This window comes from Exophiala mesophila (genome assembly GCF_000836275.1).
Source record: "Exophiala mesophila strain CBS 40295 unplaced genomic scaffold supercont1.8, whole genome shotgun sequence".
NCBI lineage: Eukaryota > Fungi > Ascomycota > Eurotiomycetes > Chaetothyriales > Herpotrichiellaceae > Exophiala > Exophiala mesophila.
The window spans coordinates 95,021-121,302 of record NW_015622511.1 but is presented as its reverse complement, the minus strand read 5'-3'; the positions used below and the strand labels follow the sequence as shown (position 1 = coordinate 121,302).

Sequence of the window (26,282 nt, the reverse complement as noted above, 5' to 3'; positions counted from 1 at the left end):
CTCGTCCGTTAAGGGACTTACGCGGAATCAATCCATTACCGTTTTAAGAGCGGGAGGATCCAGCAGTGTCAGAGGTCCCGAAACAACTCTATTCGACACGTGTTCCTGAACGCAACACAAGGTATATAGGTAGTCTTTCATATCAACCTCCACCACCAGGTCAACACAATGCCCAATGAGATCTAGCTGGAAAGTCTCATCGCCGGCGGTAAAGAGGATCTTCCAAGCCTTGTATTGGTATGAACCCTGGCAAACTTTTGATCCGGGCAATCCACGCCAACACTGCCGGGTAAGGTTCCAACGATATATCTCCCATAGGGGCCAGGGCCACATACACAAATACCGCAACATCTGCGATCGTGGGCCTCTTGAGTGCTAGCCAGTCCTCCTTTTCCAACTTTTTCTGTAGGATCTCGAGAGACTTGTGCCCGCGAGCGGTGGCCTCCTCGAGAGCCCCTTCTCGCACTTTTGACCCGATCCCATTATATGTCCCCTGGAAGGACACTATACCTCGCGCAGTGAAAACCCCATATTGGACCCAGCTTGCTGCAAATGCCAGCCAGTCCACAATCTTGGCTTGCTCGGTGATGTCCGCTGACCAGTAAGTGGATGGTGCTTGCCTCGAAGATTTCTTGTCTGGGTATGTTCCTGCGAGGTATACCAGGATGGCTGCTGAGTCTGTGAACGTCTCGTCACCATCTACCAATGTAGGCACTTCCCCTCGGGGGTTGATAGAGAGAAACTCTGGGGTGCGATGCTGACCATTGGCAAGGTCGATCTCCACCTGTTCCAGGTCTATCGAGAGCAAGGCAGCCAGTAGGCGAACCTTGTAGCTGTTGCCAGATTCTATCATCGTATACAGTTTCGGCGCCATAGTGAACAAGGTTTTTGTGACAAGGCCGGGTTCAAGATTCTTGAAATCCTACAACTCGCTTCGTAGGCCTGTGAACGACATACCTGTATTTATATTCACTCTCCTTTTCCCGAGGTTGAATGTCGAGATCTGGCATTCCCCGCACGTGGTCCACCCAGAAGATAACGAGACGGTCTTCCATCAAATTCTACATCGCATTGTTACAAGTTCGAGACAAAGGCTCCAGATAAAGACACATGAGGGAGCGCTGTTATGGGTACAGTCTAATGTACTTCGGTGACCTACGCTATATAACTGTGCATGTCCTTTCGTATGTTTGCAACCAAACTTTCAACTGTTCATCAACTTTTGGCACTTAAATGGGCTTGAACGGCCTGCTCATACACCAGTCGAGATTGAAGGGCATGGATGAATTTTGAACGACAAAGGAATGCTGATCAGACCGAAACGTTATTCGGCTAATCCAGCAACATCAATACAAAGCGATCTCTGCTCCACACAGACTTCCGTTCTCAAATATCAATCACATTCGGACGTTATCAAAAATTTAATAGAAAATTGACATATAAAATCATACAAGATGCCATAGGTCTTTGATGCTGCACATCAGAACTTCTCTATACGACCCGAGGAAATACGAACTCCTTCAACTTGTCGAAGCCCGTTGCCCGCTCATCAGTCCAGACGCCAACAGATCGGTGACCAACTGGAAATACTCCGTAGCCTTTCCCATCTATCAATACAGATCGATCTTCCCAACCAAGGATATCCCTCCAACTCTGGCCTGCGTGTCCTGGGCCTACACTCATCCGCTTCGTCCTCCTATCCCAACTATTAGTCATAATAACAGCGAGACCAGCCCCGTTTGCTTTTGAAGGATGCCCCATCCTCGTCCAGCCAATACAATCTACGGAGTCGAAGTAATCAATTTGCGCACCGTACGCATACAGCTTCCTGGCGGCAATCAAGCGAGCTAGTTTACCACCACACGCCGGCAATCGAGGCCTTGGGCCATTGATGCCGAATACATCGCCCCAGAATACACACGGAATCCCGCAATTTTGCCTGAGAAGAATCAAAGAGTATGCCAACGGGACGAACCACTCGTCGACGGGCGCAGCCAGTGATTGGGATTCCTGGGTATCATGATTTGCAACAAAGGTCTAAGAATATTGTCAAGCCGGGCGTGCGAATGATGTAGAAGCGGAGACTTACCACAGCATGTTGGGGATCCAGCTCTGATAGAGACCCTTCCAATAGTCTCCTTAGATCGGTATTGCGGCCTTGTGAATAGTCACTCAAGTTGTACACCAGTTGGACGTCGAAAAGGCTGATTCGACCATTGAATGCTCGCAAGACGTTTTGAAGAATTTTCGAGTCGGCCACCCAATATTCACCTACAAAGAACAAATCCTTGTTTTGAAGGTCCAAGTGCGAGATCAAATCAATTAGAAAGGACAAGGAGTAATGTTTGATTGCATCCAAACGCATGCCTCCCAGGCCCAGAGCGGAGGTAATCCAAGTTCCCCAATCAAATATGTCCTTGCGGACCTCTGGATGCGAGTGGTCCAGGTCGGCGAACATCCTAGAAGACAATTAAGAGACTGGTTGAGGATCTAAGGGGTGGCATACAGATAGTCGTAGTTTCCCAGCTCGTGGCTTACATCTTGCGCCCATTCGGTGTTTCCATGTTCGCCTTTCTCAACAAACCTAAATATGCCATGGTCCTTGGTGCGGGAGTCATAGTCCACTCCAGAAAAGTGCTTCCAATTATATTTCATGTTGGAATATTGATTTTCACGAGCAGGGAAATCGAAGGACGTCCAAGTCTCGAGCTCCTTTTGGGGAGAGATATGCCTGTTTCTATCTGCATAAGTGATTTAGTCGATCGTTGCTCGCCGGACACAAAATCATGAAGAGGGAGTAGGTACTCACCTCGAGGATCCACTTTGATTCCATTTGAGGTCTCTTTGCCATCTGCAGCGGCCTTGTGATTCAAGACCGCGTCCCAAAGAACCGCGATACCGAGGCAATTGGCTTCCTTGCAAAGATCGTCCAATTCCTTGCGAACTCCCCATTTGGTTCGGCGGCTACCTTTGGCTTCAAATTCACCTAAATCCCACAGATCGTAAATGCCGTACCCATTGTCGTGGACGTTGGTTGATTTACAACCTGGCGGTAACCATATGTGAGATACACCTAGTGCGGACAGATGGGGTAAAAGTTGTTTGAGAAGAGTCCAGTGGGAGGGTTGCTCTGGCTTCTCGGGACCGGGCAGATGCCATTCAAACCCTTGAAATATTGTTTGATTTTGTGGAATCGAGTCTGAGTCTATGAAGAAATGTGAGTGTGTCTGTAAATATCAACCCCAAAACCTCTTCGACGATGGGAACTCACTCGCGGTTCCATTAGTCTTCCCACCCCCACTAAGTGACCGCGCGAACGAGCTTAATCTTTGCATGATGGATAGTGCAGAGTCTTGTTCTATCTAAGCATCACGGCATAATGCTGCGACCGCATCCTGTGTGATGCTTTATTACTTAGAAGTTCTTTCGTCCAACAAAGTGAGGGTGCAGGTTGAGAAAGCCTGATGACGACGTTTGGTTCCACAAGAGTGCCGACACTCAAATAAGCATGGTAGTCGAGTCAACCTGATTGGCACAGGTACTTGGAACAAGCATTGCTCGTCGGTGCCGGCTGCGAAGTCAAAATTAATGTCTGGGTCGGTGTAGGCCTCTCGGCAGGCAAACGTGTGGCTAAGGACATGATCTCTCTTAACCCTGATAAGGCCCATGAGATGGATCTTGATATGAAATCTTTCAATGGCTATTTATTGTCTCACGGTGCTATTTTGCTGGAACCTGGAACAATACCTGGCAATTTGTTCATGACAAGCCATGAGCTACAATGACACGATGACATATCTTAGACACGATATTGGAATATGTGTATATGGGCAAACATGTGGTCATGTCCACAATGTCCGCTAATCAATGCGTGTTGTTTAATAGTAGTCCGGTTGACAACGAGCGAAATGAATGTGTCTCAAGTGGGACGAGTGCTGTTAGCAAAAAGTTTCATTCAAGGTTCTTGTTCAAGGGCGGTCATCTCCTTGATGAGGGGCTCTTCCAGGCATTAGGGCGTTGTTCAGGTTAATATCGCTGTCGAGTCGTGTTCCTCGACTCCGATCTTGTCACCAATTCAGATTGTGACTGTTCCATCGGTCAGGCTATTCCAACATGAGCGACACGTCCAAGAACCAGACATTTAATCCTCCAGGTCACGATACCTGGTCGCCTACCTACAGCCATATTTCATCAACACCCATCTCAGCAACCCATAATCTTATATCTTTTGCAGGCCAAGTTGGCGGAAATTCCAGCACACACCATGTCCCCGGCACCCTTGGAGAGCAGGTAGCCCTAGCTTTGTCCAATGTTGACAGATGCATGGCCGCAGCAGGTGCTACAAAGGCCGATATCATCCAAGTCCGACAATATGTGGTGAATCTACTGCCACAGGACCCAGTTCGTGCAAAGTTATATACGGAATGGCTAGGGGATGCAGTAAAGCCACCGTCGACCCTTATTGGTGTGCAGAGCCTCGCTGCACCGGAACTACTCTATGAAATTGAGGTTGTTGCAGTCGTGGAATCGGGTCGAGGTTGAGGCAAAGGTTGAGGATACCACTAAAGCTGAAGTTGACGCTCGGTTTCAGGTCTGGGTGGAATTTATTGACACATCAAGTGTGAAAGCAAGTATTACACGTATTTATTTCGTGAAAGATGAAACGCGACTTGACTGATCTATCCTAATGTTCCCCTCAGCGGTCCAACTGTGTCGGTGATTGTTTCGATGATGCGAGGGCCTGGGCTCAAGGGAATATCTTGCTCAGCTCCCAGTATTGTAGAGCCGACAATGTCATCGTCCTCAGCAACGGCGATTACCTGACACACTGGGTTGCCACACTTTCCAAACCTGGCCCCACTGATCACATCCAGGGTATCTGTGGCCATGTCCAGTATCGGGGAATCATACAACATACACAGATTCGCGGCCTTCTCAAACGTAAATAGAATAGCCGCAGGTTCCTGATCCAGTAGATAAAGACAATCTTGGAGACTTTCCACGATAGTGGAGAGTAGTGGCACTGCCAAAGTTGAGACTCTTTGAGAGCAATATGGCTTCACTTGACATCCGCACATGCCATTGGAGATAGTGTAGACTATACTTGCATCACACTGTGACGCGATTGAATGTGTTGAAGGAGATAAAGCTTGAGCACTGTGGCTGGAGGAACAGCTGGAGGCACTTGCTGGCGTCGATGCCATTGTGGGATCTCCTGCCGAGTTCCTGGCTGAAGTCACAAAGGCCGTGTGAATGGCTTTGACATCACCCGAGACAGCTGTGTTCGTAGTCAAGGAATTTGATGTACACCTATGCAATGACAGAGACGGGGATGAGCTTCGACTAGGTCGAATCGAGGTGAAGGAACTCCTAGAACTCTGGTTGGCATCTAGCGCTCCGATTGTGTCCCTTGTTTGACCTCTTAAAATTCTAATTGGGATTTGAGTGGTGATGGGTGAGTCTCGACGGCCGATCTGACATTAATTTAGTCACTTGGCCTTCTGACCAATTTCTGCCACTGTTGAAACCTACCACGACACTAGCCTGAGCTACACACGAACAAATATGATCGATCTGATCAGATTCAGCTCCTTCTAACGAACCCCAAAGTGCGGATGGCAAGCTGTTGGCAGCTGGTGATGCGACTGTGGTTTCGCCATCCTTGCCCTCTGTGAGTAGGAGTGGCGGTCCGATTCACAAAGGGATTAATCGTGCTTGTAAGGGTGCTGTACTCTCGACGAGAAAGGCAAAACTTTCGGCCGGCAGAATAACCAACTAATGGCAAGACTTGGGCACAGGAGATGGCTTCTTGGGGGTTGCCGTCGCTCAATACATCGGGGCGTCCATTTAAGGCCGCAGACAGGGCGGAAGCGGCCAGTGAGAGCAAGACAAGAGAGCATGAATACATTGTGCAGAGTCACTTTCGACGCAGTTGAATTTCATACAAGTGATACATAGGAGCGATCCATCTCATCGTGGCTTCGACGAGTGGTTATATGATAAACCACTTTTGTATAATGGTAAGAAATTGAGTTTGTTTTGATATCAGGTATTTGGACCCAAGGTTATGACGATCACCCACAATCGTATGCAACATGAATATTTGTCGGTGAAACATGCGCATAAAACGCCGATACAGCGTTGGCTGAAATGCCATTGAGTCTGTCTGTTATGGTCGAGGATGATCGATTGTCCGGATTGACTGTTTTTCGACCAAGATCTTGCTGCCCACGGCTGAGTTTGTCTCTGAGCTTAGGCCGCCTAAGACAGCTTGGATATCATTCTCGTTACGTCGCCAATGCCACCATTCAGTGTTGTGTGGGTCAACAATAAGGCACTGACAGAACATGCCTATAACAGGTCACACTTGCACAGCATGTTTCGAACCGAAATATTGAACATTGATTGAATGGTCTCGACTTTTATTGCATCGTCTCTGTGTATCCAATGCAGTCGCTCTTGAGAACCATTTCGTTCGAGCTTGTGATCCATCTGAGAGATCGATCGAAATTTGGGATGTGTCTCCTGTCACCGCCCTAGACTAATCAACTCAATCTTCCGCCTCTGCCTGTTTAGAAATCCGCGGGGTTCGGTGCCGTTGCCGAATCCCACTCCTCCACGGCCTCTGGCGGATGACCCCGCAGAACTCATGCTGGCCAGGCGCTGATTTTGCTCAAACCATGCTGATGCCATAAGGCGAAGTTCACGACTCAGCATCTGATTCTGCTGGGTCAAATCATCCACCTCGTAATGAGACTGTGGGTCATTGGTTGCTTGGACAGTTGGTGGCACTGGGTCGTCCTTCGGTGGAGGGGGTGGAGGACTGTCGTCTTGTGGCTTGTTTTGTTGTTGCTGGAGCTCTTGGACCATAACATTCATTTTCTGGATGTGCTCCGCTAGGAGCTTGTTCTTGGTACGTTGCCGTTCGATAGCAATGACTAGTTTCCTCTGCGCAGAGAGAGCCGACTCCCGGTCCGAAGCAGACCCTGCTGCAGCTTGGGAGCGCATCGCCGACATGATGGCTTTGAGCTCTTCTTCGGAGATCGTGTCTGACTCGGCGGGGAGATTGAGTGTTGGGACGGCGGATTCATCTGCATCAGCTGACACGGTAGTAGCCAAGGGAGGTTCTAGAGGGATTGGTAGCGTGTCCTTGTCCAGTAAGGCGGCAGTGAGACGGGCTTCCGACTCGAGAAAGTCGGCTTCATCTCTCTCCAGATCGCGATGGACGGGGCTCGGTAGGCGCTGGTCATTATCGGAAGGATCGATGCCATCCTCGTAGTCTCGTAGTCTCGACTGCAAGTCTTCCACGTTTTGGTTTTGTCTGCTAAGCTGTTCGGCTTGATCGAGGTACCTCGCCTCGAGGGCGTGGTAGTCCAACTCGAGTCTCTTTTTCATCTCATTAAGTTCGTGGCGCTCTTGCTCGATGCTGGGAAGAAGTCGTCGATACTCATCGACCTCTCTCTCCAAATCACTCGATGTCGCTCGAGCAAAGTCAGACTGTTTGAGTTGGGTTTGTAGATCATTAATTTTGTTGCGTAGGGTGGCATTGTCTTTTTCTAGGTCCTGACTTGCCTCTAGCTTTTGGCGATACTTTTCTGCCGTATTGGCTTTGCGGGCCAATCTGTCACGATCGATTTTGATTTCATCGTAATCATCCTGCAGCTTTTGAGCCTTCTCGGCCTTCAGTCTCAGTACCTCGGCGGCTTTCCGGAGGTCTTCGAGTTCGGATTCAGCCTCGACGGCTCTGTGCTCGAGAGATGCGATCAGAGTATCGTGTTTCGTATCGAGGGGTCGGTTAGTGAGATCACCGCGACCGGCCAACACGGCAGCAAGGCGATCCGATGTTTCTTTGACCTCATCTTGAGCCTGATCAAAGCGCTCTTGGAGTTTGTCGTACCGCAGGTGGAACTCTTCCAGCTGCTTTTGCAACTCTCGTTTTTCGTGGGCGATGCGCTGATTGTCGGCCACGACCCTTGCAAGGCGTTCTTCGGATGCGAGGACTGAGTCGAGATCGGTGGAGTGGCGCGGCGAAGTCAGGTTGTCTGGTCCAGGCTGGACTTGTTGGTCGTGGTCAGAGGGGGTCGATTCGTCTTGGGAATCCTCATCTCCAGCTTCTTGAACGGTCTGCATCAAGACTTCCTGGGTGGATTCGGTCAATAGTTGCATCTGTTTGAGGAAGTCGATACGTTCGGAGCAATTGATGGCGGCAACGACAAGGAGTTTGAGGAGGGAGATAGTGTCTGGTAGGGAGGATGATTGAGCGATTGCCTTGAGGTCGGGGCGGTGGCCCTGGAGTCTCTGACCGCAGTCTTCGAGCAGGAAGATGGACAAGGCATCGTAAATGTGTTTGAGGTTGGTCCACTTGTTGATCCATTGATCAGTATCTGGGCCTTCAGGGAGTTTGCCGGAAAAACTGAAGCGGTCGATTTGATCTGGGTAGGGTGAGATGGGTGGGAAAGAGAGGCTGAAAGGGGAGGATGAGTCTTACGCAAAACTTTCCATACGACATGTCCGTTGCTGAGATCTTCTACGGTGTACACTGGAGGGGCGACAGCGAGGCTGTTGACCCAGTCAATGAGGCCTGCAGCAATGGCTTCTTCGGTCGCCATAGGGTGGAGGGAGAGCGTTGAGGTCTTGTTGACACCTGGCAGATCATTCTGGATCGGGGCTATCGAAATGCACGCATAGTTTGAGAATGAATGCACGTGAAACAATTGATCCTAGAGTGTTCTCCGCGGCATGTGGGACGGTGACATGGGTATAGGAATGGGATGGGATGGCGCAGGTAGGTTAGGATGGGATGGGATGGTGGATGGTGGATGGTGGATGGTGGATGGTGGATTGGTTTGGGTGGGAAGATGGAAACGCGAGTTCTGGCTGATTGCATATCGCGGCAGGGGCGATGGGCCGAGGGGCTCAGGCACTTCCCCAGGCAAGCGCGTTCCACCCCAAACTACTTAGACTGAGCAATGACGTCGCATCAACATTTTGGGGTTTGGCCCTCTGCTGACACTCGCTTGACAAGTGGTTGCTGCCACTGCACAATATGCACACCAGATGCACACCAGAGGCGACGGCGCAACCTTCTCATTCCCAATCCATGTCTCCTTGCTCGGCGCGTAATCTTGGGGAACAAAGAAATCAAAGTAACGAGTTGGTCTTCATCCGGATGATATATTATTGGCAAATAGCCAGACACTCGTCCTGGGACTACCTCCCTCATTCCATCGTGAGCAATACATTCGAGATTATGATACGTGTTGTGATACATTGTCGCTGGAGCACTTCCTACTGACACATCGTATCGATCATTTTTATTGTCATCTCCTTCGTAGCCATAGCACTAACCGCCATATGGCAAGACAGTTATGAGGAGTTGCTGATCGTGATGATGCTATCGTCCTCAACGAATGCAGGATATTTGTCATTGGACAACGTGTTGATCTTCTCAATCATGGCGTCCGAAACCTTTGCAGTGAACCCTTTGATCAGAGCTAGATGGAATGTTAGACCATGGACAGCTGCCAATTGTTGCCGGATACTCTTACAATATTGATGGGTGACGATGCCCCCCGCTTTTCTGACTTCTTCGATAGCCTTGTCCACGATCGAAGGAGGCGTATCTTTGGGATATGACACCACCACCATTTTCAATGGGGGAGGTCTAGCAAGCGCTGCCACGAAGAGGGCGCAGAGAATGAGAATTGTCGTGTAGAAACGCATTGTTGTGGGCGCTGAAAAGTCGGGTAGTCAGGATGAGTGAAGCTGTTCTGATTGAATGGATATTGGATGAATCGAGATGGTAGGATAGCAGAGAGCAGGAGGTGAATGATGTCTGGAAATGTATGTCGATGCGTGATTGATTACCTAGGTAGGATGCGGCAGCCTGAGGATGAGGAAGACGACTTTCTTCTTCGGCAGATGACAGGCGACTAAATTCAACAATCCTCCGTCAGACATCTGAAGCCAAAACCGCTCACTCAAGAATGGGCGTGTTAGGATAAATTCAATCGTCAGACGAAGATTCTGGCGCAGTTTCCAATGAGTCAAGTCTCCTCCCTATACGTCGCCGGACACATACAGCTACGGCGACACAAAGCTGATCTGATATGCACATCACTGTTCATGTCGATGATGCCCTCTGCTCATTTGTGCGACGGGAGTCTCCCATACGTCTTGTTATGAATTCAAACTACATGCGTTTTCTCTTGATCAAAGCCGTCAATGCTATTCAAATGCTAGTTCCCCCCTCTAGGCACAAGTGGGTCCTTCACATTGAGGGTTGCGAGCTTTTGAGATTAATAGATTATCGATCAATCAGATTTATCTACTGATTGCGCAGGCTCAGCCCAGTCTTGTCAAGGCTCTTTTATGCCCCAAATGCCTTGTCGTATCCAGTCAAGGTGAACCGATACTTGACGTCGTTATTCTTTAGCCTCGTGACCGCTTCCTTCAGTCCTTCTTCACTGATAGGGATTTCTTCTACCCAAGACTTGATTCCCTTATCTGCTGCTAGCTGCAGCATCTCCAATGTCTCTCTGCGACTGCCCAGGTGGCTGGCTCCAATCATCACACCATTGGACAAAAGGTTCTGCGCCTTGATCTCTTGTCCCGCTTCCTCGGGCAGGCCAACGCTGACGAAGGGGGCGTGGACATCCATCAGACTCAGATATTTATGCAACTCAAATCCTTTGGACGAGTTGGCACAATTAACGATCAAGTCAAAAGAGAATTTGTGCGGTTTCTCCCAGTCGGCCTCGTTGGTTGCGATGAATCCGTCCGCACCGAGCTTCTTAGCATCTTCCTCCTTAGACCGGCTTCTACTGATCGCCCACACCTCAGCACCGAGTGCCTTGGAGCATGTCAGTACGAATCTCATGAGATGACGGTCGATTGTCAGAAGGATCTGATTCTGTTCAAACGTACCTTGGCGAATAAGATTCCAAAATGACCAATCCCACCGAGTCCGATAATACCCACTTTCTTGCCCGGACCTGCTCCATTTCTGACCAATGGACTGTAGGCTGTAAGGCCAGCACACAACATTGGTGCGGCAATGTTCGTGTCGAGGCCGTCTGGGATAGGAAAGACCCAGTGCTCATGAGTTCTGACATGGCTAGAATAGCCTCCCTGGGAGACCACGCCGCCGTACTCTTCTGGCCATTTAGAGCCGTATGTATCGATCATGATGACTGGGCAATATGTCTCGTTCTCGTTCTTGCATTGTTTACATTGTCCACATGAGAAGCTCTGGGCGCCAACACCAACACGTTGCCCTTCTTTGATCAGTGTCACCTTAGGCCCTACCCGCACTGCGATGCCCAAAATCTCATGACCGACAGCCAAAGGGAAGTTCTGGGCGCCCCAGCCTCCACTGATGGTGTGTAGGTCGGAGCCGCACACTCCACAGGCCAGAATCTTCACATCGACGTCGTAGTCGCCAAATGGCTTGAGCTTGAAGTGCCTCTTGTGAAATGTCGTCCAGGTATCGGCGCTGTCGATCTGGAAACCCTCGGCTTCTTCTGGGTAAGGCATTCTGGAATTGTCGTTTCGGTGGTGTCGAAAGTCACGGACTATCCAAAGGTGCCAATGATAGTAACTACTGGTGATCCTTCAACTGGAACAAGTCTTCCACTGCAAAAGAGCGAATATTGCAGTAATAAAGGCAACACAAGCAGTTGAGAAGAGTGAGGCGTCGGGGAGAGGAGGAAGATGAGTTTTAATGCCTATCAACATTTGATGTAAAGGGAGCAAAGCCTAGCGTGTGGAATCGTCGGCTATGCCGTTTTCCTATAATTTGGTATGGCTCTTGATCCAGGCTTGATGGGGCACGCGGGGTTAGAGGGATGAGAATTTCCATGTCCAGGTGTTGAACTGGAACCTGAGAGGGTTAATTCACACATGGACTCCACGCATATGACGCATTCTGCTCCGTTCATGGGCAAGACACCTGGCAGAATTTCCACCTGCATAGACACAATGAACTGGCACAACGACAACAAGTCTTAGGCGGGCAGCTTGGCTTCTAGAAGCCCAGAGGCTAGCCCGAGGGGCCCTTCTGCCCGAAGTGGTTATGGTCGTGGTTGCCATGCGCTCGCTATCTCCAGAAGTGGACATGGCGATCAATCAACGACGGCAACAAGCAACAGACTCGCCATTCCCTCTAATCGATGACCTATTTACCCGGCCTCATATTTTTCTTCATCTAAAAGTTACTCGTTGCTACATGATTGAGAAATGGAGTGAGAAGAGACACTGCACGAGGAGATGTGGGTCGCCACTGCCCTCGTTGACTCTGCAGTGTGACTGCCTGACAAGCCTCTCGGCCTCTAATGTGTGCCTGCCTAAAATGCCAATCAGGCAGGCGCTGTTCAGTGCAAAACAGACAAGTCAAAGGAAGGGACGCTGGAAGGATGCCTTGTCATCATCCTCAGCACAACCCCCCACCGCCTCATACAAAACTTCGCCTTTCTTCTACTTCTTCCCAATCCCTCATATACTCTAACAAGTCTAAGTCCGCCCTTGGCCGCCCAGCGCGCCCCCCACTGTGTACCCCCAACTCCAGATTGAGACATAAACATGACCCAAGGCAAGACAGATCTCCATGTTATACCCATACACCAAGTATCTCCGTGCCCCTCGGCCCATCCATCCTCACTGAACCGCTTCATGAATCGGTCTTCGATTACGCCTAATCCCAACAGAGCCCATCTCCTCCAGATGAGCCTACAGAAGCATCGTTCAAGATCCCCAAACGTTGATGGCGTGAGAAGCACTGTGATGTTCTCGTTGTTACCCACCAGCACCAGACCAAAGTTATCTGGTTCTGACCCAAGCCAGCCTATCTCCCTCCCTCGGTGGCTCTGACCATAATACCTGTACATATCTCTTCTCCCGCCACTAGCAACACCTCAATTTCCCACTACGTCCTTTCCCTCTCGGACGCTACTTTCATAATGGTCAGGCCATTTCTCATGCATGTATAAAGAGTTCCATGCCCAGATTCTCTCCTGGTCGTTTTCGAATATTTCCTGGCCATGGTGGTGATACCAAAACGCCTTGCATTCCCTTGATATTCCTTCGCGCCGTGCTACATTTACGAAGACACCCTGTACCATTCCCAATACAAATTCAGTCCAGGTCGACTCTCCTCTCTCATTCAACTGACTTAGTCGTGCAATATCAAGATGGGATCCATTGGCAGTCAGAGACGTATCTGCCGCACATTGCATGATGGGATTTACTGTCCCACCGTGACTTTCTTCGACCCCGACACCGAAGAACTCGACATTCCAAAAGTACGAGATCATGCGGTCCGCTTGGCTCGAGCCGGTCTGGCTGGTCTGGTGACCTTGGGCTCCAATGGCGAAGCTGTTCACCTCTCCAACGATGAACGCTTTACCGTGACATTACAAACACGCCTAGCCCTTGACGCAGCAGGATTTCCAGAATTCCCCATCATTGTCGGGGCCAGTGACCAGAGTGTCAGAGGCACATTAGAGAACATCAAATTGGCGGCCCAGGCCCAGGGTGATTACGTTTTGTTGGTTGCTCCCAGCTATTATCGCGCTGCCATGGACGAAGAGAGACTTGAAGCCTATTTCAATGCCGTTGCAGACCAGAGCCCCCTGCCCATCATCATATATAACTACCCCGGCGCCGTTGCTGGTATCGACATGGACTCAGACTTTTTGATCCGCCTGGCCCAGCACGACAACATTGTGGGCACCAAGTTTACTTGTGGCAATACTGGCAAGCTAACCCGAGTCGCCAGAACAGCCGATGCAAAGACCATCCATCACCAGGGCAGTGGATACATGGCTCTTGGTGGAATGGCCGATTTCACCGCCCAGACACTCTTGTCCGGGGGCAGTGGCGTCATTGCTGGAGGGAGCAATGTTTTTCCAAAGACTGTGGTCAGAGTGTGGGATCTGTGGGCTGAGGGCAAGCATGTTGAGGCAACCGAGTTGCAAAAGATTCTGAGCGCTGGTGATTGGGTTTTGACCAAGACCGCCGTTCCAGGAACAAAGGCTGCATTGCAGAGCTATTTTGGCTATGGCGCCCACGCACGACAGCCTTTGAGGAGAGTGCCTGAGGTTGAAGTGAAAAGGATTGCCGCTGGCATTCAAGAGTTGATGCAAGTCGAGAACAGCTTACCAGACAAGTTTCCATCGTCAACATAGATTCTAGCGCCGACGCGTCACGATGCCTTGGGAGATAGATTTACATATCACGATTTTTGAAACTACATCAAAACAAAGCCAACGGATCAAGAGCATTTGTCTCCCTCGTGACATTGGAGACTGGTCATGGACATGCAGGATGTATCAACACGTCTATCCGTGCATCAAGATCCACCGTTCAACTAGAGCCCACCGGTCTCAAGGCTTCAGCCGCCCCTCTTAATCTGTCACACCCTTCTTCGAGAAGTTCCCATCGCGAGCCTTCAAGAACCTTGGACACCACACTGAGGACCCCAATCACCTTGTTTCGTCCCGTGGTGACCGTCTCGAGGCCCGTTGCCGTCTCGAACCGACTCATTAATCGGAGATATTGTTTGGCATCTTGTTCTCTTTCCCGGAGTGGCTCCATCTGCAGAGACGGAGCAATACCGCCAACGCCATCGACCAGTGGAGTCGGCATGCTCGCTGCGGGGTATTTCAGTTGCTCGGGAAAGGGCTTGAGAGGCCCGTCGAGCAGGAAGCCGTAGGCCCAGACGACCAGAGCAGAAAAGTACAGCACCCATGGACGAGGGAGGAGGAAGTCGGCCGACGCGCTGTACAAATAGATCGAAGTGCTTTCTGCGTCTGAGGGCTGCGTTACCATATTCTTGTGGCCCATCCGCTCTAACGGCATGAGCACCGAGCAGATGAAGCGGACACTGTAGTAGACCGCGTGTCTCGCGGCAGCCGAGGATGCCCATGCCTTCATCTTGATGTGCACTCTCTCACGATCCGACATGGTGATGACGCGGCCCAGCAGAGTCTTTGCGCCAGCCAGGATGCACAAATCCGGCATGTCCACCTGCACGCCAATGTGGCCTAGATGATAGAGTACAGAAGCGAGCGACTCAGACGTCTGAATATGTTCTTGGGTGAACCCGGTTTTGTGAACATCGATGCCGGACCGTCGCATGTACGCCAGACTCTCATCGTAGTCCCTTTTCCACCACTCCAGTGCCTTCACTATCTGCGCCTTCCACCCGTCTGGAACTCCCATATTGTCCTTGTCCAGACTCTTCCCGTACAGATCTCGTTGGTGCATGTGCCACGAGACAGACAACAGCCCTGCCATGAGGATGATGCGTCCGAATGGATTGGTACGGACTCTTCGGCAGCTCAATGTACGTTTCAACCCGGTCAAAAACGAGACAGGTTTGATGCCGTTTGTATATAGACTGAACTCAATGCGTCCTACTTCGGAGGAGGTCGGTGCCGACCAAAGTGTGTCATCGCAGGGTAGCGGAAGATGGATCTCATGAATGACCATGGTCGCGGCGTGACCAAACATGACGGCGTGCATTGAGTCCAACAAGAAGGCGCCGAGCGATGCTCGCCGTGTGGCTTCTTGTGCGATCCATTGACTCCACCATTTTTCTGGTAATGGGGGCGACTCTTCTCCCTGGTGGGTTTCTTCACGATTCGTCGCGACTATGTCTGCCATTTGCGGTGCGGGGGCGGCAGGGTCACCGACCAAGGCACTTCCTCGCCTCATCAGCGTCAACGTAGCGGCGAAATGCACATGAGCCCGTTCATGGAGGGATCTGGTCGAGTTGGTCTTCTCATACACTTCCAAGATTGCTAGCGTTTGCAAAACCCATAGCTTTGCGGGCGGGCACGAGTCCGGATCGGTGAACACTTGCCAACGAAGGTTCCAGGCGATAAAATTGGCCAGTTGTGCGGCTCGCTCAGTGAATCCGGGACCATGTTCTGACTGGGCCAGGAGAGATGATCCCATGACTATGACGGCAAGCACGAGATAGTCATGGACAAAGTCCGGAAGAAATGACGGTTTGTGGAGGATGGGAAACTGGTCATGAAAGTTTTTCCAGTAGCTCTCGAGATAGCGATTCAAAGAAGATAGACTAAGTGTATGATCATCCTCGTCAACGTTGCCCCCGAAAATTTGTTGTTTGATCTGGCGGTCGTGTAAGGTTGGCCCTCCATTTCCGGTAAATCTTTGCCGCATGATCTCCAAGAGATGCTGTCTCTTCCAAGTAGACATGAAGGGTGTTTCTAGACCGGTGACGGCCTCAGCTGTGGGATTCGATGGCAATGTTTGTGTCAGGGCACTTCCAAATGGGAGTTCAAGGTCAGATGTGGGAAGGTAATTTGAGTAGACCTGGCCAAAAACATTGGGCTGATAGACATTCGTGAACGACGCATCAACATTCGCGGTGCCATTATAGACAGCAGAATTCTGGTCAAAAAGCCACGTCGTAAACTCATCGGTTCCAGCCGACGGCGAGATGCCGAAGTTGTGATCTTCTCCCCGCGAAGTAGTCGTCGTAACGTCATTATTATGGCCATAGTTACCAAAAGTCCCGTTGTGTCGTAGAGCTGCAGGTGAGTTGGAATCAAACAAGTCGGGGTGTGGGGTAGCTGCGTCCTGGGCCGGGGCATAGAGGTGGCTAGGCTGTTGAAAGGATGTACTGGAGACTGAATGTTGTCGATGAAAGGTCGATGGAAATTCGCCATGTACATGGTACGATGTCGAAGTGGTGGGATTTAGCGAGTCGACAGATATGTTACTTTGGAAGCGAGTCAACGGAGTAAAGACAACCTGCGGGCCTTGTTGGGCAAGGTAATCATTCGCATCAGCAACAGCCCTCTGGAGGTCGTCGTTACTGGGTGAGACGTCTGTGGAGAATGTGTTGTCAGGCTGTCGAGATGGTTGCTGGGATTTCGAAACATCGCGATTTTGTGAGGCCGATTCGTTTGTTGTCTTGGGAGAAATGGGGAGGCGGTCGCGCAAGTCTTGATATCGTGAATCGTCATGTTCATGTATGGATGGTCTCTTTTTGCACGAATCTCGAATCAAAGGTGCTTGAGAGAAAGTGGACTGGCTGGGAGGCGATAAATGCTCCTCTTCAGACTCGCTATCGGACTCGGTATCACCTTCATCCTGGCTGTGGTTGATATCCTCGGAACCGGAGAACAGGGTTATGGCTGTAGAGGAGGTCGGGCCATCGGAAAATTGCTGGCCGTGTCTTTTTCGATGCCTGTCACACAAGTCCTTGCGCACAAATGAGAGGTTGCAACCCGAAGTCCCGCAATAGAAGATCTCTTTGGGATCATTTACAAAGAGCTTTTGTCAGTATCACCAGACAAAGCGAATGCGTCAGGAGCATTTCTTGCAATTGTGCTATGATTCGTGCCTACGTCGCAGGCTGGAGAATGTTCGTGTGGGGTCTGACCAGGAGCTGTGAGAGGAACAGCTTACGGTTCAACTGATGTCTTTGTAGATGCTCCGCACGGGAGTAGGTCTTGCCACAGTCCTGGTTGCTACAACGAAACCGCTTTCCATTGGCACCCCGATGCCTCTTCTTGCGAGGCTTTTCCGAGTCTTTGGTCTGAGCATCATTGTCGATCGAAGGATTGGCGGAAAAGGTGTAAACGAGGCCTTGAAGCTGTCTTGACGGATCTGGCTGCATTCTGATGATCTCAAATCCTGGCGAAGCTCATCTGGAGCAGCGAGCACACGCACAGGGCGTGTATGTATGTGTGAGAGAGGAGAGATGGCACAGAGTCTTCCGGTCCAGAAGAAGTCAAGATGCCAGCTTCGGAGAATAGATTTCTAGAAGGACCCGAGCAGGCATGAAGTGGAATTTACTTTGATGCCAACGTCCACTAGAAATAGAGGCTGGTTGGATGACGGGAAAGTGTGGGGAAGATGATAGCGGGTTTAACGCATCATGGAGGAGATGCAACATGGGAGGGATTGGCGAATCGCGGGTAAAAGTGCAGATGGTACTGCGGTATGATTGCCTTGGAATCTTGGATCCAACTGCCGATACAACGCTGAGCGGCTGGCAAACATGACAGGATGGCTCAAGCCAGAAAAGCCAAGGGAATGCCAAAGGCTTGTTTGATACGAGAATCTTGTTTAGCTAGGCATCGATGGAGTAAAGTCTTGGAGTAGGTGGGCAGGTCACTAATAAACAAGTTAGCAAGGAACAGTGAGTCAAAGACTATGCGTACAAGAGTAGGCGGGCGAGAGAGCATCCTTTACCATTGAAAAGCCTGCCACTCTGGTGTCTGTCCACCTGAAGACCCCGTCAGCTACATCGACGAACAACATCGACGAACCCTCATGCAGCCAAGTGGGAAGGCGGACACGAGGACGAATGTGGTTGCCCATCCTGTACCCCCGCCGCTCAATTTCACGGCAGGTGCAGGTAGTGCCCCGGTTGATCTACTATCAATCATGGCAATCCAGGGACATACACTATATGCCCTTTTGGTGAGGTCTGGAAATCTGGAGGAACTTGACCTCCCATTACACTTCCACATTGAAACAAGCCTCATGCATGTAATGGAATCTCGTGTCTTTTGGCACATGTCATGGCAGGCAAGTATGCATAGTTGTGACTACCCAAGGTACTCGTAGGTACTTGTTACACATATCCTGGGGTTCGATGCGGGGAGAAATACTCCAGCGAAGTATCTGGTCTTTTAGCGCCACAAATACGGCGAATGTCAGAAGTGCGTCTTTGAACACAAGAGGAATGACGCGCCTTGGCATTATTGATACTTAAACGACTGTAGCCAACTCTCATCAGCACTCTATTAATCAACACTCTGCTTTGCCACATTCTTGCTTGCCTCCCGCGGTTATTCTTGTTTTGCATATTACTCTGGCTGGGTGGGAACTGGGTTTCTACCCTAAAATTCAGTACAAGCGCAACCTGATTCAGAACCAAAGACTCCGGTCCACTGTTTGCTCGTCCTCAAACTGTCCCCGAGCCAAAACATCCTCGAGTCAACCCTCGACCTTCCTTAACCCCACTATCCCTTCCTTGAGTCATCGAACCGACCTTGGACTTCACATTACTCCTCTGGCTATCACAGGGTTTTGGTGGAGGAAGGCTAGCCCAAGCGTCGGCTCTGCCGCAGGCAGCGGTCTCGAGCTTGCAAGAGGTCCAACCACATGTGAAAGCCACAGCAGGCGTAGATAGAAAAGATACACACGCCAGTTCTCTTTCGTTGTCCCACCCAACAGACATGACCGTCTGCCTCGACGTTTGAAAAAGGAAAATCCTGTCATATCCCGATGAGATCAGTGTCCCTCACAAGAGCCTTGCGTGCCACTGGGACTTGACTGTGTCCCAACCCAAACCCGATCAGCCCCACGACTTTTATTCTGGGTTCATGACTCGGCTTCTGACCATTTTTTGAAAACCCCTCCTTGGTTTCTTCTTTTCTCTGTCAGCAAGCATCTGTGAACAGATCAAGCTCTCCTTTTTCTCTCTTTCTCTCATCATGACCAGCCTTCCATCAGATGAGGTCGCTGAGGACTACAAGGGCTCGTTGGAGGATCTTGTGACCAACGACCGATATCAGATTTCTAACTTGACCCTGATCGCCAAAGAAAATGTCGAACATGCCGAGGCCATTTCACGTGTGTTGATCAATCACATCAACCGGGTATGTTTCCCTCTCCCATTCCCTGCACCTGTACTCGTTCCCCGATCTTTTTCGTCGTCTTTTCGTCGTCTCAATCACATCGTGGGTAATGCTAACCTGTCTCAGGCACCCCCGACTCGCAAGCTTCCAGCTTTGTACGTCCTCGACTCGATAGCCAAGAATGTTGGGTCGCCATACACGGTGTACTTTGGGCGAAATCTTCACCAGACCTATATGCATGCATACTCCCAGGTGGATGTCAATGTCCGGCGCAAATTTGAGGAAATGTTGAAGACGTGGCGAGAGCCGGTACCAGGGTCACTGTCCTCTACGCCCGTGTTTCCTATCTCTAGTACTCAAAGCATTGTTGATAGTCTGAGTAGATTTCGGGCTACTACTGCGGGAGCAAGTCGCTATCAAGGTACTCCCGTCCAAGGGGGACCAGTTCGGGCGGCCGCAAGTCAGCAGCCCTATAGACAAACCCCGACCCCCCCTCAGTCACTGGCACAATACCCGCCTGGCCTCGCGACACATCTTCGCAGCCCCATCCCTTCCTCCGCGTCTCCGTATCCTCAGACGACGCCCAGTTCTTACCCTGCCGCATTTCCGGCACAGACATCTTCCTACTACCAGCAACCCCACCAGCATCAGCCACCATCAACAGAACACTTTCCAGTAGCTGTTGGACCGGGTCATGCCTCAACTTCGCCTCGGGTCGATGTGGTCAAATTGCACTCGGAAATCGACGACCTGATCACCGATGCCAAGATTGAATGTGCGACGCATCCCATGAACCATGGCGCTCAAAGGCAGCTGGCGAGCCTTCAGACCCTCAAGGAGATTCTCGACAGCGGCAACGCATCCGACAGCGATCTGCAAGACATTCGGACCACAATCACCCAGAAAATGGCCGAAAAATCGGCGGCAGCCCGACAATCAATCACGCCGGCGTCCACTATGCCTCCAGGATATGGCATAACACCACCGCAGACACAGCAGACCACAACACCAGCTGCTCCAACATCCCTCAATTCCATCTTCAACACGACCAATCTAGCTGAGCTTTTGCGAGTCACACAACAATCACAGTCGCAGCAGCCAATACCTCCTCTGCCGGGTCTAGGTTCCCAGCTTCAGTCTGGCGTCAACACTCCAGTGACGAACGCCTATGGAAACACCGCGCCCCCCGCTGCGCCTCTGGAGAGTTCTTTCTTCGCGCAACTACGGGCATCGGGGTTGTTGTCCTCGGTCGCAACGCCTGTTCCTGGGACGACTTCGCAGGGAGCAACAAGCGAAGTGACCTTCACGTCGGCCTGGGTTCGAATGTCTCGACCACATCTCGTACATTCATTCCTCCATGCGAGACCAAATCAATGCAGCACCTGTGGGCGACGTTTCTCGTCTGATGATATCGGGAGAGATAAGAAAGCGGCACATTTGGACTGGCACTTCAAGACTAAGGAACGCATGCTCGAAGCCGAGAAACGGGGACAGAATCGAAGTTGGTACGTGGACGAGAGAGACTGGATCTCGAGCAAGGAGTATGAGGATGATGGAGGAGAGGCAAACGGGGCGCCGAGCAATGGAGCACCTGTGGTCAAGAAGGTGGACTTTGTCCGTGCTCCGACGGATCCAGTTCTACGGTCATTGCCCTGCCCTATCGACCAGGAACCTTTCAAGAGCGAATGGAGCGAGGAAGTGCAGGACTTCATCTGGAAGGATGCCATTTTCGTGGGGGGGCGATATTACCACGCGAGCTGTTACGCCGAAGTGTCCAAAGGTCGTGAGAGAGAGAGAGACAGAGACGGGTTGTCCACGCCTGTGCCGCCTGGAACCGGAAGAACTGCCACGCCGGACTCGGTGTTGGGCAAGCGGAAAGCTGCTGTAGGTGCCACCAATCAGGCAGCGTCATGGTTGAAAATGACACTAACAGCCCAGCAGGAAGACATGACATCGTCAAAATCCAAGATCAAGTTTGAGGCCGGCGTGTGATCAGGGTGGTTCGTTGAAAGGAGATAGAACGTCGGACACACGTTATGGTGGCGCCAAAGAAGTATCTATCAACGCATCCTCACCAATGTGACATATAGTGAAACCACAACAACGCCACTACCTGCAATCCGGATGAGGCATGCTTACGCCTGGGATAGAATATGGTGGGAGGGTTTGCGGTGATCTATTTATCATGACATACTTTGGAGGGAGAGCATGTGGATCATCACGTGATATAGGAATTCCCTGGGTCACGCAGATCCGACCTGGTCCAATGAGTCTCTGATCAGACAGGACACAAAGATCCTGTAGGTTATGACAAGAGCTACACAATATTATTATTCTAGACAAGACCTTTGATCTTCTCAATAGTAACAAGAGGTGAGTCGCAATGCCAGATGGAGAGGAGCGCCCGGCAGAGGAACGGGGAAGGAAGAAAAGCGGGCACGGGTTAAGTCCGATAAAACCCGCTAGCCCTTTTGGATAATTTTCATCCGGTCCCTTGGTCCAGCTTCATTTTGCTCCTGCACTGCTCCTGCACTGCTCTTGCTCCTGCTGTGTGTACTTCGTATGTACTCCTGCCGCGTGCCTGCATCCCCATACATTTTTTTTTTGATCAGTCTCCAAAGTGCAGTAGCTACCGTGCTACCACAATCTTTAATCGGCCCTTTGTTCCTTCCACTCCATCTCCACCCAACTTTTTTGCTTCTTCCACCAACTCGAATTCCATCTCGTCTCTTTCTTCCGGAGATTCATTTTTCTTCTACCTGGTCGACATCCTCACCAGCCCTCCCCTCCCCTTCTCTTTTTCTCTATATACCTAAACGCCGACACTGCATCCGCTGCTTTTGGCATTAGGCCGGCTACCACCCCGTAATCGAGTACTCTGGTTTCCTTCGAATCAAACGCACAAGCTTTCGCTGTCCTGAGTCTCATTCAATCACTCGACGTTACACTCCGGTCGCTGAGTTCTCCCCAACAATGTCCCCTCCTGCAATGGCACCGGCCTTGGGTACGGCTGGAAAAGAGTACAAGAGAGAGTCCGGCACTGCTCGACTGTTAGGCTCAGGTGCGCAACCCGGTCGATGATTAATTTATTTTGCCCAAACGCACACTGATCATTTCCTTGCACAGGCTCCGCCGGCATCGCTGAGCTCATGGTCTTCCACCCAGTAGACACCATCGCCAAAAGGCTAATGAGCAATTCAGGGAAGGTACACGGCAAACCATGTCTTATCCCCTGAGTCACAGGAGTCACTAACCCTGCCCAGATCACCTCCGTATCGAACCTGAACAGCGTCATCTTCAAGGAGTATGCCTCGGCCTCGATCGGTACCAAGTTCACTTCTCTCTTCCCTGGATTAGGATACGCCGCTGGTTACAAGGTTCTTCAAAGAATATACAAATATGGCGGTCAACCGTTTGTTCGTGACTATCTGACTTCACACTATGCTCAAGACTTCGACAACGCTTTCGGCAAGGGTACAGGAAAAGCCATTCTGAACGCCACTGCCGGTTCCTTGATCGGCATTGGTGAAATTGTCCTACTCCCTCTCGATGTCCTCAAGATCAAACGTCAGACCAATCCCGAGGCATTTCGGTCCCGAGGGTTCTTCCGCATCGTCGCCGATGAGGGAATGGGTCTCTATCGAGGTGCTGGCTGGACTGCAGCGCGCAATGCTCCCGGATCTTTCGCCCTGTTTGGTGGATCTGCCTGGGCCAAAGAGAAAGTCTTTAAACTCGAAGATTACAACAAGGCTACCTGGGGCCAGAATTTTGTCGCGTCCATCGCCGGTGCCTCTGCTTCCCTGATTGTGTCGGCTCCGCTCGATGTCATCAAGACTCGCATCCAGAACCGCAATTTCGAGAACCCCGAGAGTGGTTTCCGAATTGTGTCGAGCATGTTGAAGAACGAGGGTGTGACGAGTTTCTTCAAAGGTCTGACCCCCAAGATGCTCATGACGGGTCCCAAACTGGTTTTCAGCTTCTGGCTGGCCCAGACATTGATTCCGTTCTTTGGCACCATTGTCTAAATGCCTTTGGATGAGCGATGGTGAATGTATGGGATGCTGCCCTGAACTTGTAAATGGAGGATAGGGTCTTCTACGGCGTTGAGAGGTATTTTGATGTGATTACCAAGACTCTCCTCTAAAACAGCGAGGCGTTTGTTCGTCTAGAAATATTGGAGTTTTTGAGGAATGGCCATGGCGCCAACCGGTGCTAAAGCGGGCACCAGTTCCTGGCGACAAAAGACCTCTATTCGAGCCGCAAAGTGCAGCCCAAAGGGATACTTTGAGAAAAGAGGGCCTCGTGCTGTGACCAGATCGGCAAGCTTTGCAACGGCAGGAGACGGTGGCTTAATGATCCGTTGTGAACTCGCAGGGTTGACACTCGTGTAATGGAAGAGTCGGCTATTCCCACAAGAATGGGAAAGAGGAGAGACTGAGAGACTTCAAATGTCATATAGTCTATAGAGTACGGGGATTGGCCGGCTGTGCTCGATCTGACGGACGAGCCAATCTTGGACAGACAAACATGATACCCTTGCAACGCGTCATTTCCCATTTCTTCGTGATGCGCTTCAGTGACATGGAATTGAAAACTTTATCAGAGAGACATGATAGTAATACATAGGTGTATATATCTCTCGCATTGACCGAAATCGCTCTACACTATCAGTCTGATAAGATGGTGGGGAGGCAGTGGCATCAGAACCTCGCACGAAGCCGTTCACCTCCGAGTTCCATCGGTCATGGACCCTTGGCCACTCTTTTACTTCTAGGTAGGCAGATATGGATCACCTCAAGAGGAATTCAGCCACTACTCGATTGTATTCATGCGGGATCTCGAGCATGGTGCAATGGCTGGCATTGGCAAACTTGTACCACTTGACTTTGTCGATCTCTGAGAAAAAAGGGTCGATACAACTAGCAGAGGGGAATTAGAGAGTGACGAGACCGACGGAATAGGAGGACGAGGCGATTGGGAAGCCATAGATGATGCGCAGTACATACCTGTCATTTACCTCGTCGAATTCAGCATTGAGCAGCAATGTCTCGTTCTTGATCTTGTGGATCTGGTCGACGATCGTCCAATGCTTCAACGAACCAATAACGGTGAATTCACTAGGTCCGTTCATAGTTCTGTAGACGGTGTCATCCTCCTCGACATATGCCAAGGTATCTGTCAGGTCCTTGGGAAAGGGCAATACCCGACATAGATGGAGGGTGTAGAAGTACTCCACGGCGCTGACATACTCCGGGTCATCATATGACTGATCGGCTTCATGCCTTGACAGGGCATCTTTGATATCGTGAGGAAGCTGGGAGCGCCACTGATTACATGATTGGACCATGAGAGGCATGCTGGCAGGGGAATTGGAAAGAATTAGGCGATTCAGGCCGGGATGGCCACGGATGGCAAACATGGCAGCAAGCATGCCACCCCAAGACTGACCAAGGAGATCAAAGTCGGAGGCAATGCCGAGGTGGAGGAGCAGGTTGTCGAGCTCAGCGATGAAGAGATTTGAAGTCCAGAAGTCAGTGTCCAGGCGTTTTTCACGGTAGTGGGTCGAGAGTCCTCCCCCAATCTGATCGTAGAAGATGACGGGGATGCCGTGTTTGCTGGCGAGTCCGGTTAACGAGAGCAGGTAGTTATGAGCCATGCCTGGGCCGCCATGAAGGACAACCAAGGGCCTTCCACTAGCCGAAGAGAATAGATCGCCGGCAATCTTGTACCAGGTCTTGCATGGAGAGGGCAAAGAAGGATGGTTGAAGGGGACGGTCCCAGTCTCAAACTTGAGTGCCGTCATTTGTGCTTATTTGGCAATACGATGCTAAAGGGGACTGCTCAAGAGATTTCCGCCCAGTGTTACCAATTCGACGACCAGAGTCTGTGCCAATTTTATCCCCGAAAAGACTGATGGGATCATGGGTCGGTTCTAGAAGGTCTGGGGGAGGATGGGCTCAATTTGACCACAAACTCAGTCAGGCTATTCAATCATGCTTGACTCTAGGTTTTGGTGAGACGGGAAGAGACGCTGTACGGGTAGCTTCTCATGATTGCGGTTGCAAGGCCATCTCGCACTCGGGTCCAACCAGAAGTTGCTTGAGGTGCCGCTGGTGCTTAGAGTCGGTCAGAAGTGTGAATTGAGAAGCCCCCTTGGCCCCAAACGAGAGCGAACAAGAGCGACGGAAAGTCAACCAAGAGCGACCTGCCTGTTCTGGAAGTGCTTGCAGGCAGCCACCCAACAATATCGCGGGGTTTTGGCTAGGCGAGACCAACAGTGCCAGTTGTGCCATGGTCTGACAGTAAGCAGCATGGGGAAGAATGCAATTTGCTCAACGGATATGGCATGGTCAGGATCCTACCTTGTTCGAAAAGACTCATTGAGTTTCACTAATAATAATAGAGATGGAAGTCAAGGGGACTCAAGAGAAGCATTGAAGCCTGAGGAACTTGAGGCTGGGCGCCGTCTGGGCATAAATGTTACCTAGGGTACTTTGCTTAGAGGAGGCTCTTCCGGCTCAAGGGCCGTCAGTCAGGGCCGGGGCCCTCGGGCCCGTCAACCACCCCCGCACCACTGTTAAAGGTTGTTTGAAGATGGCGCCGAGGGGGGGGGGGGGGGGTCCAAGAAGAACCCGAGGGCCGCCGGAGGACTCACTG

General features: G+C 50.9%; 11 protein-coding genes across 12 annotated transcripts; 3 read left to right on the top strand and 8 right to left on the bottom strand.

Moving 5' to 3' along the window:
- Window positions 1-196: 196 nt before the first annotated feature.
- PV10_09178 (uncharacterized protein) lies at window positions 197-874 on the bottom strand (the record flags this gene model as incomplete). Its single annotated transcript, XM_016374302.1, has 1 exon — window positions 197-874. One exon carries the CDS (start codon window positions 872-874, stop codon window positions 197-199), a length of 678 nt encoding a protein of 225 aa, XP_016219573.1.
- A 617-nt stretch (window positions 875-1,491) lies between these two features.
- Window positions 1,492-3,335, bottom strand: PV10_09177 (uncharacterized protein; the record flags this gene model as incomplete). Its single annotated transcript, XM_016374301.1, has 5 exons — window positions 1,492-2,037; window positions 2,090-2,459; window positions 2,507-2,741; window positions 2,810-3,205; window positions 3,272-3,335. The coding sequence occupies 5 exons, from the start codon at window positions 3,333-3,335 to the stop codon at window positions 1,492-1,494; spliced, it is 1,611 nt and encodes a 536-aa protein (XP_016219572.1).
- A 716-nt stretch (window positions 3,336-4,051) lies between these two features.
- PV10_09176 (uncharacterized protein) lies at window positions 4,052-4,682 on the top strand. The gene has a single exon (XM_016374300.1). The coding sequence runs from the start codon at window positions 4,114-4,116 to the stop codon at window positions 4,540-4,542; it is 429 nt and encodes a 142-aa protein (XP_016219571.1). The 5' UTR covers window positions 4,052-4,113; the 3' UTR covers window positions 4,543-4,682.
- PV10_09175 (uncharacterized protein) lies at window positions 4,680-4,889 on the bottom strand (the record flags this gene model as incomplete). Its single annotated transcript, XM_016374299.1, has 1 exon — window positions 4,680-4,889. One exon carries the CDS (start codon window positions 4,887-4,889, stop codon window positions 4,680-4,682), a length of 210 nt encoding a protein of 69 aa, XP_016219570.1.
- Window positions 4,890-6,528: 1,639 nt separating this feature from the next.
- Window positions 6,529-8,609, bottom strand: PV10_09174 (uncharacterized protein; the record flags this gene model as incomplete). The annotated part of the gene is made up of 2 exons (XM_016374298.1): window positions 6,529-8,432; window positions 8,489-8,609. The coding sequence occupies 2 exons, from the start codon at window positions 8,607-8,609 to the stop codon at window positions 6,529-6,531; spliced, it is 2,025 nt and encodes a 674-aa protein (XP_016219569.1).
- Window positions 8,610-8,842: 233 nt separating this feature from the next.
- PV10_09173 lies at window positions 8,843-9,892 on the bottom strand. Of its 2 annotated transcripts, XM_016374297.1 has the most exons (2): window positions 9,549-9,892; window positions 8,843-9,494 (listed from the first exon to the last, which is right to left on the bottom strand). In XM_016374297.1, exons 1-2 carry the CDS (start codon window positions 9,721-9,723, stop codon window positions 9,367-9,369), a joined length of 303 nt encoding a protein of 100 aa, XP_016219568.1. In that variant the 5' UTR covers window positions 9,724-9,892; the 3' UTR covers window positions 8,843-9,366. The 2 variants fall into 2 exon arrangements, with proteins under 2 accessions (XP_016219568.1, XP_016219567.1); XM_016374296.1 differs by having other exon boundaries at window positions 8,843-9,892.
- Window positions 9,893-10,285: 393 nt separating this feature from the next.
- On the bottom strand, window positions 10,286-11,730 carry PV10_09172 (uncharacterized protein). Its single transcript, XM_016374295.1, has 2 exons — window positions 10,927-11,730; window positions 10,286-10,852 (listed from the first exon to the last, which is right to left on the bottom strand). Exons 1-2 carry the CDS (start codon window positions 11,533-11,535, stop codon window positions 10,370-10,372), a joined length of 1,092 nt encoding a protein of 363 aa, XP_016219566.1. The 5' UTR covers window positions 11,536-11,730; the 3' UTR covers window positions 10,286-10,369.
- A 2,631-nt stretch (window positions 11,731-14,361) lies between these two features.
- On the bottom strand, window positions 14,362-17,653 carry PV10_09171 (uncharacterized protein; the record flags this gene model as incomplete). Its single annotated transcript, XM_016374294.1, has 2 exons — window positions 14,362-17,307; window positions 17,417-17,653. 2 exons carry the CDS (start codon window positions 17,651-17,653, stop codon window positions 14,362-14,364), a joined length of 3,183 nt encoding a protein of 1,060 aa, XP_016219565.1.
- Window positions 17,654-18,803: 1,150 nt separating this feature from the next.
- PV10_09170 (uncharacterized protein) lies at window positions 18,804-21,966 on the top strand. Its single transcript, XM_016374293.1, has 3 exons — window positions 18,804-19,646; window positions 19,752-21,509; window positions 21,567-21,966. Exons 1-3 carry the CDS (start codon window positions 19,482-19,484, stop codon window positions 21,615-21,617), a joined length of 1,974 nt encoding a protein of 657 aa, XP_016219564.1. The 5' UTR covers window positions 18,804-19,481; the 3' UTR covers window positions 21,618-21,966.
- A 191-nt stretch (window positions 21,967-22,157) lies between these two features.
- Window positions 22,158-24,172, top strand: PV10_09169 (mitochondrial GTP/GDP carrier protein 1). The gene is made up of 3 exons (XM_016374292.1): window positions 22,158-22,686; window positions 22,752-22,831; window positions 22,889-24,172. Exons 1-3 carry the CDS (start codon window positions 22,599-22,601, stop codon window positions 23,648-23,650), a joined length of 930 nt encoding a protein of 309 aa, XP_016219563.1. The 5' UTR covers window positions 22,158-22,598; the 3' UTR covers window positions 23,651-24,172.
- A 20-nt stretch (window positions 24,173-24,192) lies between these two features.
- On the bottom strand, window positions 24,193-25,749 carry PV10_09168 (uncharacterized protein). The gene is made up of 2 exons (XM_016374291.1): window positions 24,632-25,749; window positions 24,193-24,544 (listed from the first exon to the last, which is right to left on the bottom strand). Exons 1-2 carry the CDS (start codon window positions 25,426-25,428, stop codon window positions 24,415-24,417), a joined length of 927 nt encoding a protein of 308 aa, XP_016219562.1. The 5' UTR covers window positions 25,429-25,749; the 3' UTR covers window positions 24,193-24,414.
- Window positions 25,750-26,282: the final 533 nt, after the last annotated feature.